Genomic DNA, 22637 nt, shown 5'->3' on the forward strand with positions numbered 1-22637 from the left:
GAAAGCTATGGCAGAATAAGCTGGTTCATAAGTTTGCTCATTCTTACTGTATTTTGGAGCCATTAATTCCCAGTATGGATAACTAAACATCTGAGTACTTAGTACATATGTATTTTTCTCTCCTGACAAGAGTTGCAAATAAATGGTATAATCTTTATCCGAATTTTGAGAATGTTCTGGTTTTTAGACAAGAACTTAGCAGTTACTATGGTAGCTATTTGAATTAATGGAATATTGGTGGATCGCTGTGCTTTCTCAACATATTTCACCTAGAAATAATTTAATGGAAAGTAAGACAATGGATGTCATTCTTTGCACAAAGGTTTTGTTTGTTGACTAATAAATGAGTGATGTATTAACACCAACCTGAGGAAAATTCATCTCAGTTAGGTGAGGGTCCAGATACAGAAAGGACCTATAAAGGGCACAGCCACAGCCTCTTCTCTTAAACTCTTTCAGTAACGAGGCTTACCAGAAATGAGAATTAGTTATACACATGTGCACACACACACAAAATAGGTGAACATACACGTAAATGTATATATGTACATTATTCTAATATATATACACACTACCATATAGGACAAATTGTCAAGAATATTGAATTACCTAAAATGTAATTGAGATTAAATCCCAAAAAAAGTCCTAATGAGTCATTTCTTTATTCTTTTTTTAATGTTTATTCTAAGCTCATTTACAGTGGGAGGAAAGAGCTGAGACTCAGAATGGGGAATTTTTTTCCAAATTATATCCACCAGCAGGTTGTCCCAGTCTAATGATTCATCATCTCTTAGGTATAAGATGGTGTTTCTTACTCTTGAGCACGGTTTGCAATGAATCACCCTCTGGCTGATTCACTTTCATCGATGACTAAGCTCTGCAGGACTTTGTCAGTGAAGGGCCCACAGCCCACCACAAGGCGGCACTCCAGGGAAGGAAGAGCCTAAGGTGGGAGTGTTTAGAGGGAAAATATTCATTGGGCTGCATGAGGGAAGTAGCATACATCCGTGAAATATATAAAAATGCACACAGTTCATTGATGAACTCCTGCATTTGTGTAGGAAAGTTAGTATCTGATGAGAGCATTTCTTCAGTACTCAGAAAAGGATTGGCTGAAAGACGTAAAAATGGTTCTAAAAAGTGGTAAAGTTCATTTAACCTGTAGTCAGGGCCCCCAAACAAACATAATTCGGAAGAAGAAAAAATAAAAACTTATTATATGTTAGATTGACTCATTTTTCTCACTTAAAGAAAAAAAAATCAAGATTCTTCAGACACCATTCTCAAGAATTTCACACACATACAAAAAGCTACCCTTCATTATTGATACCTGGGGTTGACAAACGTTTTCTGTAAAGGGCCAGATAGTAAACAGTTTAAGCTTTGCAGGCCATACAGTGTGACCTCTGTCACTCTGCCATCGTATGGCGGAATCAGCCATAGGCAATTAAGTAAATAAGAGGGCATGGCTGTGTTCCAATAAAATTTAATTTACAAACACAGGTGCAGATTTGGCCCCACCAGCTGTAGTTGTCCTAAAACCAGGCATCTGAGAGTTTGTAAAGGATTTTGAAATAGCACTTCATTCAGTGTCCACACCCTCCTCTCCAGTGAGTTAGGTCCTCTGACGCACAATCTACACATAAATAAACTCAAGACCAAGATAACTATCATAGAACAGGGACAAGTAGTACAAAAGATTCTTTAGTTCAAGAATTATCATTTTGTTCCAAAGACGCTAAATGTCACATGTTAGATTACTTGTAATACTGTTTGAGTTTGATCTTATAAAATCTAAGACTTCTGAAATTCAAATGAGCCAAACAAAATGTCACGGACCAATAACTTGTAATCAAGATTTAAACTTCTAGGTATGACAACTGTTTTTCTTAGAAGTTGGGAAAGAAAAAACAATTCTAAATTATTACTATTTTAACTAAGCCTATTTTAAATATTGTATACACTGAAAAGAAAAAAAGGATTTTTAAAAAAATTTTACCTAAATATTATTGATGTATTTATTACGGTCAAACTGAAAGGCAAAGAATAATTCAAAAAGAAAACTTCTTTTTAAAAAACAGCATTTCTAAGGATCATGTATATCACTGCTGTTCAGATTTTAATGTATATGAATCTCCTGGGCATGTTGTTGAAATGTAGAATCTGATTCAATAGGTCTGAGGTGGGGCCCAAGATGCTGCATTTCTAACAAGCTCCCAGGTGATGGGGATGCTGATGGCCCCTGGACCACCCTTTAAGTAATAAAGAACATATAATCACCTGGGAAATATTGATTCCCACATCTTTAGACATGGGGCCAGGGATTTTAAATTAACTTGTCAGTGATGATGCACTTTTTTAAAGGGACTTAAAGTGAAAAATTCACAAATTAGGCTATCTTTTCTTTAATGACTAGAAAATCCACAGCATTGTGTATATTTGAGTTAAAACCCAAGAAAACCTAGTTCTATCCAAACGGGCACTAAAACAGCTCATTCAGTACCATGGCAAAACTACATCTTTAAAGAAAACTAACATTTGCTGGCAGCCTATCACAAGTCAGGCAAAGTGCAGCATGCTTTCGATACATGATTTCTTTTAATCCTTCCATTTCACAGGGGAGACACCTAAGACAGCCTCTGCTCAAGGTCAGAATCTAGATTCAAAACCGACCAGCCTGTCTGTATCGGCACTTTCACTTATTTCTATTTTTATGTTCTACCTCTGATCATTTCATTCCCCTCCAGGTGGCAAATGGTATTATTATTCCCAATTATTTCTCCCTTTCTATAATAGGATTACTCATCCTGTCAGTCGTGGGAGAGAAGTATGTGTCCCCACTTAGTTGACTTTGAATTTGGCCCTATGACACACTGTGACCAAGGGAAATGTGAGCAGATATGACACCGACCACCTCCAAGCAGAGGCTTTAACAGTGTTGAGTGGTCTGCACTCTGTTCCTGCCCTCCAAGAGAACGGCATGTCCCAGATACTAACTGTTCTTTCAGCATGACTTTCAATAAAAAAAAAAAAATTGGAAACCTATTGCATATTAAAGATAATTATAAAGACACAGGAGAAAATACATCATGTAAAATTTTTTAAAGTATAATATGACTATGATTACAGCTGTGGGAAACTGCAACATACTTATGCAGAGGAAAAAAAGAACTTAAAGGAAATATACCAAAATATAATCAAGATTTTGTTGGATTTATGGTTAATTTCTGTCCTCTATTTTCTGCATGTCTTGCTACAGTGTCATACTGCTTCAGTAAAATACAAATTAATCTTCAACTTTCAAATTTAAAGGCAAGAGTTTTTAAAATATAGCATTAGACACCATAACGATGAGCATGCCTTGCAAAAGTGAAAATGTCACATCTCAGAATTTTTCTCTTTATGGGCATGCAATAAAACTTCAGGGTCACCAGTTACTAGCAGCATGACCTTGGGTAAGTTAACACTCTGTGCCTGTTTCTTCATCCATTAAAGGATTTAATAATATCTACTTCTTGGGTAATTTGGCACATTAAATATAACATATATAAAGCACCTGACGCATATAAGCATTTAATAAAAGTACCTTTCTTTCACTACAGCTAATATCACAGAAAACTAATAAAATTATACCTGTTATAGAAAGGAATTTATCAATAAAGCTTTAACTGAAGATAATATTCATGGCAATTTAAGACCCTCAGCAGTCCATGAACTTAGCTATAAGGAGATCCTACAGCACACACCATTTTTAAGGACCACTGTGATTACATTTGGCCCATCCAGATAATCCAGGATAATCTCTTTATTTTAAAATCTTAATTCTATCTGCAACCTTAATTCCCCTTTGCCATTTAACATATTCACAGGTTTCAGGGATTAGGACATAGACATCTTTGGAGGGCCATTATTCTACCTAGCACACTGTGGCACTTCATGTAACATAACTCAACATTTAATAAACTGGCTGATAGAACAGATTCTCACAGCAAAGTACAATGTGAACCTCTCTTTTCGGATCTTATACTTTGATGCTCCACGTGGTTGATCAACATTCAATCTCTTAAATCAGAAAAGCACTTAACTACAGGAAGCGTACTTGAATGAATGCTCTCCTTCATTTACTCATCACTGAGGGCCTACTGTGAGGGCCAAGTTTGATAGAGAAGAATCAGCCACAGTCCCTGCCAATGAAGCACTCAGTACTGGGGGAGGTGGGGGGACAAAGTGGAATCCTAGTAACATTGACATCAGGGCTACACGAGAGACTTCCAAAGTTCTGTGGAACTGCAACTGAGGTTGGTGTTGAAGGCTTCAGTGAGCAAGGCCTTTTGGCTGAATGTTTACGGAAGAAAAGCAAAGCAAGAGGCTGAAGACATGGAGGCTTTGCATGGTGTGTCAAGGGTGTGAGGAAGCAGCTGATGAGCATAGATGGAGGCAGAGCGGGTAGGTGACTACAGGTTGCTACTGAATTCCACTGCAGAAGAGCATCACTTAAAAAATTAGGAGGGGAGGAGGAAACCAGCCTCGATCCTGAGAAGGGATCATAGACGCCAAAAAAGGAAGAAAAAGTGCCCAGAAGCTGGACAGCAAGTTGTCCCCAAGAGAGGCCAGAAAACAAACTGCAACAAATCGGGGGAGAGGCATGGAGCAGGGGACAAGAGAGAGGAAAGGGAAGGAGAGAGGGAGGGAGGTAACTTTTCTGGGCTACCACCAAGCACCAGTCACGGTGCTTATACAATACTGTATAAGGAATGCATGGAAAAAACATAGAGACAGAAAGCAGAATGGTGGTTGCCAGGAGCTTAGGGGAAGGGGCAATGGGGAGTTGTTTTAATGGGGACAGAATTTCAGTTTTGCAAGATGAAAACACTTCTGAGATAGATGGTGGTCATGGTTGCACGACAATGTGAATATATTTAATACTACTGAACTGTATATGCAAAAATTGTTAAGACGGCAAATTTTACGTTATGTGTATTTTACCACTAAAAAAACTGAAGACAAAGAACAAACGGAAGTTGAGAAAGCAGTGCCTCTGCTTACTAATTTCTCTTTCCAGTAGCTAAGTATGGAAAAGAAGCAGTGTGTAGAGTGAAGTAAAAAAATTCTATGACAAGCTTGGGCACCTTCATCGGCCAAGGAGAAGAACCAGCAGAAAGGGAAAGAAAGATAATATAGGACACAGATAGGATAACTGCTAGCATAAACCCCGTAGGAGGCAAACAGGGTCGGAACCAAGAGCACATGTGGGGGGCCGCCTGGGATGAGAGGTGAAGGACCCTCTTCTCTGGACTGAGGAGAGGTACCACCACCAGAATGGGAGTGGGGTCTGTGAAGTAGGAGAGAAAGTAGTATGAAAGATGTTCGGAGGTTAAGGAGAGAGAAATGAAGAATCCCAATGTTTGAAAACAAAAGAAATCTCTCTTTTGGTCCTTGACCAAAACTGTAGAAGTAACTTCACAAATCAGGGTTTAAACAGAGGACAATTACTGGTCTTAGTTGTGGTTTTACCTTGAAGCAGCCTTACTACCTCAGATAAGTCAGTTAAACTTCCTAAACTGCATCTTTAAAAGAGAAGGATTTGCTAAAATAATCCCACTGTCCCTTCCATGTCTGCATTTCAATGACTTCAAGGAGAGAGTTTATACCTTGAACACGATGTCAGCTCACCTACCCCCCTACAAAAAAGTGAAGTGGGAACAAAAGTCAAGGTGTATATAATTTAAATACCCTTGGGCTGTTTTCACATCTCACTTTTGATAGCGACAGCCACAACAAACAGATGGTTACTGCTGACAAGGGCTGTATCATTACAGTCCTAATGATAACTGATGTCTTTACAGCTCTTTACTGTTCATAAAGAGGCTTCACACATGAAATGTTTTAGTTGATCCTCACAAAGCCCCATGAAATAGGTAAGGCCACTACACTATCCTATCCATTTTCCAGTTGAGGAAACTGAGGCTTACAGAGGTTGATGAAGTGCCCAAGGCCCCAAAGCAGATGAATGACAAACCTGACACTTAAATCCAGGTACTCAAGACTCAAGTACACTATTTTTTAAATGTTTTTTAGACACTGACACACTGTGTCTAAGATTTCCCATTTGGCATCACAAACAGAAAATGTACGAGTCAAAAGAAATTTGCATAGTTTTATTCTTTTAATTGATTCTGGCAATATCATTTATCGAAATGCAAGTACAACTTTAGTTTCCAAGTGAGGAATGATTGGAATCCAAAGGGCAGAGATGGAAAGGATTAGCATTCAACTATTTCAATGTCCTCATTCTTAGGATTGAGAAAACAGAGACCTCTCCTGGGACAAATGGCTTATGGGAGGCCGAGCTAACACTAGAACTCAGGGCTCCCACCAGCCCTGGGCTCTCAGCACCGGCCAGGTCTTACACAGCTTCTAATAAAAGTTAACAACAGAATTGCTCCTTAACGATGAAATGGTTCCAATTTAAATAATTTGAGGGGCTCATTCTCTCCTTTTTACATGTGCAAACCATATGGATGCTGCCTATTAATGGTATTAGAATTCTCTGGAGCAAATTCTCTTCACAAATGGGAGGGTTTGTAATGACAGTCATGCCTCATTTTAGTACAAAAGAGAAGTAAATGTGTCCAATAAGGAATTCATCTGAGAGTTTTAAACCAATTGAAACTGCCTTCATTACCATCTTCTACCTACGAAGTGTTTTCTAGACAAATTAAAATTGAAAAACTGAAAAAAATGCAGTGAAAATATTTTGACGAGGACCATATTGTCTAAGGATTCCCATTTTCCTCCTTTGGAAATATTATAATGAGTCAACAGGTGCTAACTACCAAAATTGCTTTTATCATGAAGCTGAAAAATGTTTAAACAGAAGACTCCATGAGAATAGACGAGGACTTGAAAATAATGTATATGATGAAATTGCAGATCCCATCTTAAATGTTTTATGCAGAAAAAAAAGCATTAGGCTTCTGTTAGACTATAAGGAACTCAAGGACAATAATGTCAAAGGAAGGGAGCCCTTCTGCCGAGGGCAGATAAACTCTGGTTTTCTTCCCTCAGGGCACTTGAGAACTTTGGGCTCATACTAATGTGACTTGCCAAGAGAAAGGATTCTACTGAGGAAAAGAAACCAGCAAAGCTTTCTGATGACCCCACAAAGGCTAATGTGACAGATGGGAAATGCTCCCATTTGTTCAGTGCTGGAGCTGTGAGAGGGAGACTGAGATATTAGGCTGAGGATTTCTAAAAGGCAAAGTGAAGCCTCCAGTTTCAGTGCTTAGGAAATGAAGTTTTTTTACTGAAGTAGGAGTGGTGCCACAAATACACAACCAGGTTTCTCCTAAAACAGCTGCAAGAATTTGAAATTAAGGGGACAACAGGCTAAACTCCAGACTGCCAAAGGGCAAAATTTAATCTCCTACAGTTTTTCAGGGTTAAGAAGACAAAGAACCTCCAGGGTTTCAATCAAAAGCCCAGGAGAGCCCTGCCTGAGAAGCACAGACAACCTTAGCTGGATTGAGTCTCCCTAAAACTGCAACCTGGCCTTGACTTAACTCAATTCCTGAAAGGGGTGAAGGTAATCAGCTCCTCACTATATTTACCTAACACAGGAAATCCTCTCTGGAAGATGATATAATTTAAAACCAGTAAGATTCGTCCATACACAATGTCTGGTATAAAATAAAAAATTATTAGACATGAGAAAAGCTGCAAGAAAATGTAACTAATATTCAAGAGAAAAAAACAATGGATGCAGACTCACAGATGATCCTCATTATTGGATTCAGCAGACAAGACCTTTAAAATAACGGGTTAATTAGTTGAAGAAAAAAGGAGAAAATGGATGAAAAGATGGAGAATTTCAAAAGAGAACTAGAATCTCTATAAAAAATTAAATGGACATCCTAGAAAAATACAATATCGGGCCAGCCCCATGGCTGAGTGGTTAAGTTCGCATGCTCCGCTTCAGCAGCCCAGGGTTTTGCTGGTTCAGATCCTGGGCACCAACACAGCACCACTCGTCAGGCCATGCTGAGGCGGCATCCCACAAGCCAAAACTAGAAGGACCCATAACTAAAATATACAGCTATGTACTGGGGGGACTTGGGGAGAAAAAGCAGAAAAAAAAAAAGAAGATTGGCAACAGTTGTTAACTCAGGTGCCAATCTTTAAAAAAAAAACAAAAGAACAATGCAATATCTAAAATCAACTCATTAGATGGGTTCAATAGCAGACTAGACATAGCAAAAGATAGCATTAGTAAACGTGAAGATAAAGGTTAATGGAAGACACTCATATTAAAACCCAAAGAGAAAAAGGGAAAGGAAAAATAAAACAGGTCATAAGAAACATGAAAGGGTCTCCCAGTCATGTAATTGGAGAGCCAGAAGGAAGTTAAGAGACAGAACAGGGCAGAAACAATATTTGAAAAGACAATGGCTGAGAACTTTCCAATACTGATGTAAGACATCAACCTTCAAATTCAAGCAGCTCAACAGACCAAAGCAAGATGAATATAGGGAAAACCACACCTGGACTTGTGAATGTCAAATGCTTAGTACAAAAACAGGGCAAGCACTGAGGAAGTCATGTAGCAGCCCCCAAACTTAGTCCAATACAACTTAGCTTTCCTATTCTTGGGGAGGTTATAATAAAGAAAAGAGTGGGAGAGGGGCACCCTAACTCAACATAAAAGTTTACACTCTTTAGTAGGGTTATAGTCACTCTGCTCTTGACCAAATACAGGAAAACTCCACAATAACATAAATTTGAATATACTATGATAGATAACTGCCTCCTGGTTTCCACCTAGCCACTGATCTCATTTCATTAATCTTATAATAATGGAACATAAATTCTACGTGATTGAAATTTTTAAATCCCAATAATAGTTTTATGGTAGAGTTCACCAAAATCAGGGGGAAAATACGACCATGGTATTAAGACTGATGGAGTGTCAGAATAAGACAAGGCTTTAGAGATAAATAGTCCCCTTGCATAGAGATGACAAAACTAAAGCCCAAAACAATAAGAATGATGTCCTCAGCCCCCACAGCTATTTAGAAGCCGACTGGGAACAAGAACAGTAGCTTCCTCATTTCTAGTCCAGCCTTCTGATTCCAGCACCAGGGCAGTCCAAGGTCAAATCCAATCCAAGGTCAAAGTTCTTGATGAAATGTTTTGATTTTTATGAATATACATTTTTACTGATAGCGATGGAAAATTACTGCTGGTGATTCAAAATACAACACACTAGATAGGTACTCATTTACTCTGACCATGTAGATGTGGGAACCCAATATCATCACTGGGAAGAGTCCTTATACACACACACACACTCTCTCTCTCTCTCTTTCACTCACTCACTCAGTCACTCACTCTATGGCTACACTTGAGGTTCACAGGCAGAGCCAAAACACTGTGTCAAAGAGGTAGAGAAAGCTGTGACCAGGGACTATCACTTAAGCCACAGCAGTCAAGTTATTTCTGTGAGTCTCAAGGCCTTTTTCCATAACATGGGTAAAAACATGCATAGTATCATCATACATGATGATGACTAAGGGAAAAGATCCCACAATGCCATCTTTGGAGGTAAAGAGAAAACAATTGCTGATCCTCTGCATAGATTCCTTATCACCAGAGGACATGGTGTCCCCTCAGTACACATGGTTTTTTAGTTCTCACAAGCTGTTTTAAGGAAAAATATCCTCTGTTCTTTCTCCTGCAGAAATCTGAGGCATCATGATTAGCTAAAGCAATCATACCTCTCCCATTTTAGGAAGTTCATTAAGACTCCATTGTTTTCCTCCATTATATTTTCCTGGTTAAATACCTGCCATGTTTTGTTTTTGTTTTCATCGTCAAAACATGGTCCAAGACCCTCCTGCACACACAGCTGGGCTAGCAGACAGGCAAAGCAGCCTCTGCAGCCCTGGAGGCCAACCTCTGTGCCCAAGACTCCTTTCACAAACCTAAAATACTGACAATGCCACGACAATAAGAAAATTTTGCTATCATAATTAATCAGGAACAAAACCATAGCATTTACAAAACAGGCAAATCATTTTAAATATTTTCCAACATGGGGATTAGTATTCAAAAGATAGGAGAGTGACTGATCACCATCTAGTCCATCTTAAATGTGCATGTTTTTAAATCCCCTTTTAAAATCCAACAGTGTGCCCATTAACACTAGTCAGTGTGGCACCAGAGGCTCCTTCTAAAACTACCACCTTGAATTCATCAGTCTTTTCACTATCACAACCTTCCTCAATGTAAATACTTCTTAAACAGTAATCCTTGATAGAACTCAAGTCACTGTCCTAAGTGGCTGTTTCAATAAACATCTGCTCTACACTTACTCATGATTTTCATATAGCTTCTGCTAGCATTTTAACCTTAGGCTAGAGGATGTATGGGTTCTCTCTCTCCCTCCCTCTCTCTCTCTCTCCAGAGTATACAGTCGTCCCTCAGTATCCATGGCAGGCTGGTTCCAGGAACCCCTGCAGATACCAAAATCTGTGCATGCTCAAGTCCCTTATATAAAATGGCATAGTACTATGAATAGAGTCAACCCTCCGCATCTGTGGGTTTCACATTCCCGTATATGGAAGGCCAACTGTAGCACATATAGACTACAGTACAGAGGGCCAACTGTAATACATACACACTATGTATTTATACATCAGTAAATATAACTTAAGGAGAATTCACATTATGCAACACGTTGGGAATATGGTATATAAAATATTTTACACTACTGTCAATAATATAAAACTAGTTCTAAATTAGAAAAACAAAGCATGAGTACCTGCAAATGCATCTCAATTAGTATCCTATTTCCGGTCAGGGAGCAAAATGGCGGGGTGAGCTGACCCGGGACTCTCTCCCCTCCAAAGTACAACAAAGGACTGAAAAAAAAGGGAAAAAAAGACCCTGAATTTCAATTAGTATCCTATTTCAATCTGTTAAAATTCTTTGATTTAATAAATTAATAGATAAAAATACTGATTTGGTAACCCAGAATTGTCATGATCTTCTAAAAATATTGAACTATGGCCATTTGAATTTGTGTTGTCATTTTAAATAAACAGCACATACAGAGATTCAATAAGGAACTGATCTATAAATAGGGCATAGGAAGTGAGATATGAACTAAATCTTTTGTTTTTGACAAATAAAAGAAAGCATGCCATAAGAATAAATTTCAAGAAGATATTTTTTAACATAAGTGAAAGTCCTATTTTCGCTCATAAATAGTAGCACATCTGTTATTTTGACAGAGGATTACTCAGGTTGTGGATTTTTCATGCCTCTACCTGTGTCAATGGCCAATCTAGGAGTGGCACAGGCAGGAGGACAACACGTGAGAGGTCATAAGGGGTCTTAAAGCTCTTGAAGTGCCTCCTATTCTTTTATGCCTTTTGGTCACTTCACAGTTCATCTGCATCTCTAGGATTAGTAGAACTGGACTTGAACGAGGTAAAATTTCTATCTGTTTTCTTTAGCTACTTCTAACAGCTCTACTAAAACATACAGATGTGTGCTAACACCAAGTTCTGGAAAAACTCAAACCTATCCACGGTTACTATACTATCTCTGGAAAATCAGGGTCACTTCATGTATGTTTTACTAAATATACTTATTAATATACACTTCACGTATATTTCAACTAAGCACCTACGTGTATATTGTAACTATACTTCCTCCTAATGTACTCTAGTCCTTAAAAAGGAATCTTTAATAGGTAGTAATCAGAAACATTTAAATTCACGTTTCCACTCCGAATAGTTTGTAACAGCTGGAAAAGGACACAGACATTAAGACTGGGTAAACTACTAGTGTTTCTCAGTAGGAGGATCCCTTCATTTTCCACACATGCTGAGGGAGAACAGAGATGAACAGCCCCAATCAATCAGGTCTCTTTTCATTTCCTGACATTCTCCTTTCCCCAAAATGCCTTTTAAATCAGATGCTAGAGACAAATCAATGTAAATACTCAAGGGTGCTCCATAATGAGAAGGTCCCCAATGCCCAAGGGTATCCACAGCAGCTTCCAGAATGAAGAGAGAGAGAGATTTCTCCTTTTTCCAGTACTGGAGCAACTTCCCCATCCCACAACACCAATGGTACTTCATCAAGGCTAAAATGAAACTGGGGCTGTCTTAAATATGCTTTGCATAAAAGGATAAGGACAGAGGACTTAAGAGGAGGGCCAAAGGAGGATGCTAATGAGCCTGAATAGAGACAGGACTCTGCCCCTCACCCTTAACCACAAGGTTTGGCACCTCCAAGCCCAGCTATTTTTGAAGTCAAGATGTGCAACATTCCAACCGCAAAACTTCTCCCAAGCAGTGGACCTGACTCCCGGATGCACACAAAGCCTGGAGATGACCACTATATGACCTTCCTGGGGTGGCAGTAGTGAGCAACGCCGTCATGTTGGACCTACTGGGCAGGGGCAGGGACTGCAACCCTGAGGCAGCATGCGAAGACACGCAAAGAAGATACCACCAGGAAGAGGGAAGCAGAACGCCTCTAACAGAGGGGAATCATGATGCCAGTCCGCTCTCTTCACCCCATAAAAGACTCCAGATGACTCCCTTCCAGGAGCCAGCCAGAGAGCCACTTCTCCTGTGCTGTCTCCCTTGTGCTTGAGCATAAGTCCCGGTAAAACCTTGTCTGAGACTTTGGTTTGGCCTCTTGTCACTTTCTATTACACAGACAGCCTAAAAGCCTAGGGTCAGTATCACTAGGAACCATGGGGCCATCTTGGTTGGGCTCATCTTAGATGCAATTAGACACAATTAGTCAGGATCAAAACTGTCCTCCCTGCTGGTGACCTAAGTGGAATCAACCCTCTGGACTAAGCCTGGTCTAGTCTTATATTCCTGTTCCTAGGTAAGTGCAGTAGATTACTCATAAAAATGGCTGCAATTACTCTCCTTTCTCTGTGCTCCTTGCAACATGACTGCAGCTCCTCACTTCCAGAGATGTAATCTATTTATTTCCCCACCTCCTGAATCAGGGCTGGCTTTGTGACCTGCTTTGGCTAACAAAATTCAGAGAAAGTAACCTTGTGCCAGTTGCAGGCCTAGGCCTCAAGAGGCCTTGCATGCCTCTGCACTCTCTCTTAGAACCCCACCACCCAGAGTGTGAACAAGCCCAGGCTAGCCTGGTTATAGATTGGAAACCATGTGGAGAGGAGCTGAGGCCATCCTAGAAGAGCCAGCTCCCACCCCACCCAGTAGAAAACCTGCCCAGATCTAAAGAACTGCCCAGCTGAATCCTGCCCAAATTGCCAACCCACAGAATCAAAAGCTAACTAAATGCTGGTTGTTTTAAACTGCTAACCAAACCAATATTGTGGTGGTTTGTTAAGCAGCAAAAGCCAACTGATAAAGGAATGGATTCTTTACGAATTATTCATTCAGTAAACATTTACTAAATGCCTTCTATATTTGAAGTAGTGCTCTCTATAGTCATTGGGGGTACAAAGATTAATATGCAATAGTGCCTGCAATTATGGAGTCATCTCTTCTAACTACATTAAAAGAAGTATGAATAACAACATCTACTTAGAGGATAGGAAGGCACAGTCAAAGAAGAAGCCACATTTGAGCTGCTTTTTAAAGAAAAAAATAGTACATCACCAGTGGACAGGAATGGACATCAGAAGTAGAACAAACAGCATATGCAAAAGCACAGATACAGGAAACAGCTCAAGGAATGTTCTAATGTTCTAAGAATGAAAAATAGTTTAGGACAGATGGAGTGTGGGGAGGAAATGGCAGATGATGGAGCAGGAAAAGCAGGTTGAAGGCAAATAATGAAGGGTGTCATACTGTAAATTATATTAACGGATTTGAATACCTCTTGTAGGCTGTGGAGAGCTACAAATCATTTTAAGTAGGAAATGACATGATTAAATCTGTGTTTTAGGAAAAGAAAGCTGATATGAAGCAGAGGATTAGAGGCAAGAGTAAAAATCAGGGAGGCTATTCCAACAATTCTAAAGGGGACCTGAACCAAAAGGTAGTGAATATAGGGAAGAGAAGATGCCTTTGAAAGATATTTCAGAGACAGGAGAAAGACCCAGCAGCCTTGACAACCAACTAAATATGGGCTGTGGGGGTGATATAATTGTGTGGGGAGATTGGGGACAGTGCCAAGATTTCTACTTTGGGATCCCAGATTAACGGCAAATATATTAAGGCAGGAAAGCAGAAGAGGAGACTGGAGAGGAAGAACACGTGATTTTTATAAAGGCACCTATGGGATATCTAGTGGGAGATGTCCAGGAGTCAGATAAGGATACAAATCTGGACCTTCTGTTGAGGGACAGGTGGCACAAGTCAGATAAAGACCTGGCGAATCTTTAGAACACAGGGCAGAGGGGGAGAGACAGCTCAAGACATGAAAATGAATGTGAATGCAGGGCATTCGAGGAAAAGATGTAGATGGAGAAGAGAAAAAGCTAATTAATGGCAGAATCCTGAGGGACATTGATGTTTCAAAAGCAAAGAAAAGAAGTAGCACTAAACAGCAGCAACTCTCCTTAGGGATGCAAGAGGGGAGATGAAGGATCATTCAGCAATTATGGGTTACAAACTAAGGAAAAGTGGATATCAATCCATTTTGCCACATTCTTTCCTCTAGTCAAGTCATTACCAGGCTGTTCCCTCGGGTTCCTCCACTCTAGAGGGGCCCTGAGGACATAATCAGTGTCTGGGGGAGACAGAAACAGGAACCACTTGAGTAACAGCATCTGTGTCCACGTATCTTATTGAAAAACAGGCTTCTCCAAACTCCTTCTCTGGAACCTGCTGCAGCAAGGAACAGCATCAACTTTCATTCTTAGGGCACTTATTTGAAAATATGCTTATAGTTAATTTACTTCATCTTCCAAACAGACTGCCTTTATATATTTTCAGTAACTAAAAGGGAATTTAAAAAAAATAACTCCAAAGTAGGCAAAGATTTCATAAATAGAACACAAAAAGCAATAGCCATAAGAGAAAAAAACTGATAACTGGACTTCATTAAAAACCTTCAAAAGATACCATGAAGACAGTGAAAAGGCAAGCCACAGACTGGGAGAAAATATTTGTAATACAGTCAAGCGTCATGAGGCAATTTCATCATTGTGCAAATAGAGTGTATTGACACAAACCTAGATAGTATAGCCTACTACATACCTAGACTCTATGGTACTCATCTTAGGGGACCACCTTTGTATATGTGGTCCATCGTTGACCAAAACATCATTATGTAGCACATGACTGTACATATATTTGACAAAGGACTCATACATAGAATATAAAAGAACTCTGACAAAGAAGTAAAGAAACAATTCAATTCAAAAATGGGCAAAAGATTTTAACAGGAATTTCACAAAAAGATATCCAAACATCAATAAGTATATGAAATGGCATTTAACAACATTACTCACCAGGAAACACAAATTAAAACCATAAGGACCACCTCAAACCCACTACGACAGCTACTATCAAAAAAAAAAAAAACACAACAGAAAATAACAACTGTTGGTGAGGATGTGGAGAAATTGGAACCCTTGTACACTGTTGGGAATGTAAAATGGTGCAGCCACTATGGAAAACAGTATGGTGGCTCCTCAAAAAATTAAAACAGAATTACCATATGATCTAGCAATATACCCCCAAAATTTGAAAACAGGGTCTCGAAGAAATATTTGTACACTCATGTTCATAGCAGCATTATTCACAATAGTTGAAAGGTGGCTGCAACCCAAGTGTCCACCGATTGACAAATGGATAAACAAAATGTGGTATATTCATACAATGGAATATTATTCAGCCTTAAAAAGGAAGGAAATTCTGACGCATGCTACAACAGATGAATCTTAAGGACATTATGCTAAGTGAAATAAGCCAGTCATAAAAGAACAAATATTCTATGGTTCTACTTGTATGAGGTACTTAAAGTAATCAAATTCACAGAGACAGAAAGCAGAACGGTGGTTGCCAGGGGCTGAAGGAAGGGAGAATGGGGATTTATTGTTTAATGGGTACGGTTTCAGTTTTGCAAGATAAAAAGAATTCTGGAGATCAATGGTGGTGATGGTTACACAACAGTGTAAAGGTACTTAACACCACTAACTATACACTTAAAAATTATTACAACGGTAAATTTTACATTATATATATTTTACCACAATTAAAATTTTTTAAAAACCCACAGAAGGTACTACTATGCCCTCACCAAAATAGCTAAGATTAAAAAGACCGACAGAACCAAGTGGAAATGTAGAGCAACTGGAACTGTTGTACACTACTGGTGGAATTTATATTGGTATAACTACTTTGGAATACTGTTTGGAAATATCTACTAAAGCTAAATATAAGTCTACTCTATGACCCAGCAACTCCATTCATACGTATATACTCAAGAGAAAGGAGTGGGCATGTCCACCAAAAAACATAAGCAACGGGGCTGGCCCTGGGGCCGAGTGGTTAAGTTCGCGCGCTGCGCTGCAGGCAGCCCAGTGTTTTGTTGGTTAGAATCCTGGGCGCGGACATGGCACTGCCCATCAGACCACGCTGAGGCAGCGTCCCACATGCCACAACTAGAAGAACCCACAACGAAGAATACACAACTATGTACCGGAGGGCTTTGGGGAGAAAAAGGAAAAAATAAAATCTTTAAAAAAAAAAAAAAACATAAGCAAGAACGTTCACAGTGCTTTATTCATATTAGCCACACAATGGGAAGAGTCCAAAGATCCAACAGGAGACTGGATAAACAAATTGTGGTATATCCATACAATGGAATTACTACTCAACAACAGACTAGAATGAACTAATACACACAGTAACATGGAGGAATCTCATAGACATTACATTATGTGAAAGAAGATAGACACAAAAATCCCTTCCATACGATACTATTTATATGGAGCTTAACAGCAGACAAAACTAGTGGATGGAGTTTTAAAAAAATCACAATGTGAAAAAAAAAATCATGATGTGGTTACCTTCAGGTTGGAAGGGGAATGAAAGTGACCAGAAGGGGAAAGAGTAGAAAATCTCCTAGGGTGCTGGAAATGTTCTACATCTTGACCTGGATGGTGGTCAAACGGGTGTATACACATGTAAAAATTCATTGAGGAGTACACTTTAGATTAATGTATTTTACACATTTTACTGTATGTATGTTATGCCTCAAAAATAAAATATCTCTAAAGCACCTTACGTTTGTATAATGTGAATGCTATAATTCAAGAAAGGGTTATAACCTCAACTTTGCTCTTTTCCTTTCTAATTTAGAAGATTCGAGGCCCTATTCCTCTTAGACACGTTGGGGGATGAGTAGTTACTTCCCAGTTTCTTGAGTTAGATAATGAATCTAAGTCCCATGCAGTGCAAACTTCCGTGTTCCTAAATGCCCAAGAGCTTTCCTGACATTCTATATCCATGGAGCCTTTTAATCTTTTAGTCTTTAGTTTAGTCTATACTTTCTGACTCAGAGCTCCCAATTTGCTTTCTACTGGGAAGTGTCCAATTTGATCTTTTAAAGCTTCCAGAACAGCATCTGATTTTGTTTTACATCCTTGTTGGCAGGGGCTAAACAAATCCCTCCTCCGCTGTAAAAGCAGAACGTCAAAAATCACAAGATATCACCACATTCCAGTATTGTGCTGAACGCATGCACCTCCAAGGAAAGAGAAAGCTTCATTCTCTTTACCGGCCATTTTGATGCCTGACACTTATACAGTCAACAGAACAATAACTTGAGCTTCCCTGTGAGAGCACCATTAGCTCCGGCCCAGAATTCTAAGGAAAGAAAATAAAAATCCAAAAAATGAACTTTCTACCCCGTCTGGTTTCTTCTACCATTCATAACAGTATGTTACCTAGTTGTGGAAAAAGACCTTTAATATGAAAAACTTTATATTTTAATGATAATCACAGGCAAAATCTTTTGAATTGTGTCACAACGAAAAACTTCATGAAATTGATTGTCTTTGATCCCATATTAAACCTGTTATTTGTTCAGTCAAGTGGGTGAATTATGAAGGTACCTCTTATATGTTTGGCTTGGAAAAGCAGCTAGGTAGGTGGAGAAAAATGACAATATGGTTAAAAACAGAATACCTAATGCGTAGGTATTCTGATAAGTGATGTCAGGTCAACAGCGAGAGACAGTTTTTGTAAAAATCAGATACTGTTATGCTGGCTCAAGAGGGTGCCTTTGTTAACAGTGTCCCAAATGAAATTATTCAGAACAATTGGTAGTTTTATATAGTTTCAGGAAAAGTGTTTTTAAGAGCAAGTATCAAGCAACAACTGGTTAAATGCAAAGCCACATGGTCACAATGGATAAACAATGCTTCTCTTCTAGAACAGTAAAAAGTACTACAATATAATGGCATGGAGTATTTTTATTTAAGTATATTGTCTGAAATAGAATACACTTGTTTTCTTCTTTGAGAATACCTCAAAATACATTTCACTTCATAAAAGTCTATACAAATGTCAAGATACTGGAATGCAATAATTACAAAGCCGGATAGGTGGATTAATTGTTCTACATACCTGTGGTTTTTCAGATTCTTGTGCTTGCTTACTTATGTATATTCACTCTTATTTTTCAGAAACCACTTCTGGAAGCTCCCGTTTTGGCTTCTACACTGCCACCTGTAGACATAAAGGAGAAATAAACCATGTATTATTCATCAACCATGCATCTTTTCTAGGCATCTAACAGGGACAATTGGGAGGGAAGTGGCAAAATATCTGCTCCAAGAGATAAATGTGGTCTTTCTCCTCTGCATCGAAAATTTCTAGGTCCCCCTCCCCCAGTGGTTTGATAAATTACTTAGAAATTGAAACATACGTAAGTCTCAAATCAACACCACTCTCATCAGTTCATTAAAGAAAGAGATGGAGTCACAGAACCCATCCACATGCCAACCTACAACCATTTCAAGACCTGTCCTTTAAAATTAGGAGACAACTTGACCACTTTGTTAATTGGGTAATTAAAAATTATGTAAATTACCACAAAGAAAAGAGAGAGAGATCCAGGCAGATTACTTTGTCACATGGTTGTAAAATGTCTCTTTAAAATAATATTAATTCTACCATGAACTAGAGCTTTGTCCCATCTAAACAGTAGTTAGGTGGGAAATTTTCGTCATAATGCCCTGTTCCTGATTTGAATGCAAATTAAGCGTGCTGAAAGGTCCTTCTGACCTCCCACAGATTTTAACACAGGTAGATCTTTCTTTTCCTTAAAAAAAAAAGTCAGGTGAATAAAAATCCATGAGCAAAACAAGCAATGAATAATAATCCATGAGGAACTACCAGTGAGTCAAAGCAGCCACGAAATGAGAGGGACGTGTGTGTATTGAGAGAGAGACAGACAGACAGACACTGAGATTCTGGAGTTAATTTAGAATAACAGACCAAACCAGGGTGTGCGTGTGTGTGGTGTGCGGGTGGGTGTGTGGCCGTGAGAGAGACAGAGACAGGCAGACCAAGCCAGAGTGTGTGTGTGCGTGTTTGTGAGAGAGAGAGAGAGAGACACAGAGAGAGAGACAGAGCGAGAACAGAGAAACCGAGACATAAAGAGGCAGACGCCGAAGATTCTAGAGTTGATGGAGAATAACCATGCCGCACAGCTTTTTATCTCCTCCAAGTCCCACAGTCTACCCAGGACAAGTACCCCAGCTCCAGCACCTTAAGCCAAAGACACATTCACACTCCCACCCCCACCACCTAGGCGAGATAGCGCCAAAAGCTACCCGGTGAGCATGCCCGCCGAGCCCGCTACCCCAGCAAACCCAGGGTCCTTTTTATCGCCACCAGAGATCCACTTACCGGTAATTTACTTTAGCGCCTCGAAAGCCTGGTTTGGTTTACGGACTGGCAGCAAATCCAAGAAAATCAAGTCTCCTCGAGCCACTCTCCTCCTTCTCCTCCCTAGGACGGACATTCACACACACGCACACTCTCCCTTCCTTCCCATCCCAGAACACGCGCTGGGCCATCCCAAGAGCCAAGAGGCTCTTTGGGGGCCCGCCAGCGACCGATCCTGCTCCCACGTGCCTCCATTAAGTCCTCGTCCAAACGTGCACAAGTCGCCAAGTGCATGTGCACAGTCAGCCTTCGGAGATAAGTTCAGCAAACCCCCCGCGCCCGCCCCCCCCCCCCAACTCTGGCCCTGAAAGCGCGAGGGAGCGCGCGGGCTCAGGCACCGTCCCCGGCAGACAATACTCCAGCAACTCCTGCCTTCCCCGAACACACCCTGGCTGGTCTTGCCACCACTCTCTCTTCTCCCAAGGTTCCTACAGAGCAGGGGGCGTCCTGATGGTTGCTGGGTGTGGATTGTGAAGAGGGGGGCGAAGTGCACACACCACCGAGATTGCGGACGAGGGAGGGGGTCGCAGTTCTCTAAAGCCGCTCGAGAGCTCTGCTGGTCAGAAGAGAGTGGGGGTGGGGACAGCGAGACCCGAGGGAGTAAATCCTGAGGGAGGCTGCTTTCCCGCACCTCTTCCCCACCTAGCACAGCGCGCGCGCACAAGCGTGCACACCAAGGAGCCGTGCACATTCCTCCTACCCCCAGACCTGCCCAGCCCTCGCCCCCGAACTCAGTGGCCTGGAAAGGAGGGCATCCGGCCCGCGGCGGTCCGAGAAGGGGCAGAGCGCCGCGCTCGGGGGTGCCCACCTGCGCGGAGGGTTGCAGTTGCGGCCAGTGCGCCCGCTGGCTGTGCTGTCTCCGCTGCAGGAGGAGGTGGCAGCGGCCTGACCCCTGGACTCCAAGCGTCTCCTCGCTCCTCAGCAGCGGCGGTCCTCGCTTCCCTTCCTCCCTGTGGGTGAGCCTCCCACCTAGCCCGCAGGTTCTGCCACCGTCCCTCTGCCCGCTTAAGCCTGAGCTGTCCTCCCCGCCCCTTTCCCGCCGCCCAGCGCAGCGCCGCGCTGCGCTCCGCCTCCTGCCCGCCCATCCTCGCCCGGGCCCAGCGGGGGGCTTTGGGCCCCCGCCTCTAGCGGCAGATCCCTAGTCCTGGGAGGAGGGGGCGTGCAGGGGTTCCGCTCCGACCCCGCGCTCCTAACCCGCTCCCCTCTTCCCAGGCCAGCGGCGGCCTCCCGCACTCACCCCGCGGCCAAAGGTGTGGGCACCGCGCGCTCTGCCCTAGCTCTTCCGGCGTCTCTTCACTCCCCGCAAGGCACCATCCGTGGCCCAGGGGGTGCCTCGTGTCTTGAGTGGAAGGGGGTTGGTGAAGCGGGGTGGAGTGAGCGGGAGAGAGAGCAGGCGAAGAAATTAGCATGTCAACTGCCAGGGGATACAAGTTGCTGCCTGTGCCTTGTTTCTGTTACATTAAATACCTGGATATGCTGCTTTCCTTGTTAGAACCGCAGCAATATTCAGAGGCATGAATATAAGATTTCCAAGCTGGTTGGTTGTAGGGGCTTTTTAAAAATTTAATGATGCAGAAGACAACAGATTAACTCTTTTTAAAAGTTACTTTATATATATAGCCACATTTCTAATTTTAAAAAATAGCAAAATATAAATAACAGAACAGCTGTGTTTTATGGAAACAGATCCAGTGTGTACGCGTTATTTAAACCCTCTGTAATTAGATTAATTGAGTTCGTTTTAAAGTATATTTTAGGTATTTCTTAAGAAAACGGGCTCAGAATTTAGGGATTAGGAATCCATAAATTTTAATTTGGCTTTTTGCCATAGTTCTAAAATGTCAATTTCATGGATGTTATTAAATGTGGTTTTGTAGAAAAATGGATCCTTTTTCGTCCAGGTTGGCAACATCCTTAGATTTGGCAAAGGGCAAATTTTTTAAAAGCCAAGAAATAATAAAATTCTCATTCATTTTCTAGTGATGGAATATCTGGTCTAGCAGCTTTTTCTTTAGTGTTTTTCTCTTTGACACAAACTTCCTTTCTGTTTCCTCGTACATTTGTTTTCTTCAAAATTTTCTCCCTAAACACAAATAAAGCTATAAATACCATGATTTTAAGCCTTTGTTTTCTTAAAGAGATAGGAAAATTAATTATAATTATCAAAATCAAGCCCAGGCTCATGATCCTAGATTTCACACTGATTAACTCTGTTTTTCAACTCTGCTTTTAGTAATTTAACATAACACTTGAGAATCAAAAGTGTTTTAAGTTTCATCCTTATAAGAATGAAATGCACACTTTTTAATTAACATTTTGAACCAAAATTAAATTCATTAAATTGACTAATGAAAAGCATATTCGTAGTGTATTTGTTGCTGGGTAAATGAGGACAATACGAATGATAAACAGCATTCTGAAGAAGAGGCTCTGAAGCAAAGAAAACAGTCTTTAGAAAAACTGATGATCCCCTTTTCAAGGCAAGGATGACAAATACCAGTAATTATGCAAAGAATGACTGCTGCCTCTCTTCTCTCTGCTTTGGTTTTGTGGCTGGGCCTGTATTTATCTCTTTTGATCATCATAATAAAAGTAAAGTAATTCAGCATTCCGGTGACATTGCTTAGTAAATTAGCAATTTGAAAATGCTTTTATTACCTAATTAATCCAAGTAAGTGCCTCCGATAAATCCGATTTTACTCTTACATTTTTTTATGTCTCCAGAGA

General features: G+C 40.6%; 1 protein-coding gene across 1 annotated transcript in view; it reads right to left on the reverse strand.

The window, feature by feature from the left end:
- LOC138921979 (uncharacterized) overlaps positions 1-22637 on the reverse strand; it is a 155622-nt gene that overhangs the window by 74445 nt on the left and 58540 nt on the right. Inside the window, exons 2-4 of the mRNA XM_070258364.1 lie at positions 19872-21048; positions 18585-18686; positions 10820-10919 (exon numbers count right to left, since the gene is read on the reverse strand). Of these exons, the coding sequence (XP_070114465.1) occupies positions 19987-21048 (1062 nt within the window). The 3' untranslated portion in view covers positions 10820-10919; positions 18585-18686; positions 19872-19986. The remainder of the gene's footprint in view (positions 1-10819; positions 10920-18584; positions 18687-19871; positions 21049-22637) is intronic.

The sequence above is a fragment of the Equus caballus genome, chromosome X, assembly GCF_041296265.1.
Source record: "Equus caballus isolate H_3958 breed thoroughbred chromosome X, TB-T2T, whole genome shotgun sequence".
Classification (NCBI taxonomy): domain Eukaryota; kingdom Metazoa; phylum Chordata; class Mammalia; order Perissodactyla; family Equidae; genus Equus; species Equus caballus.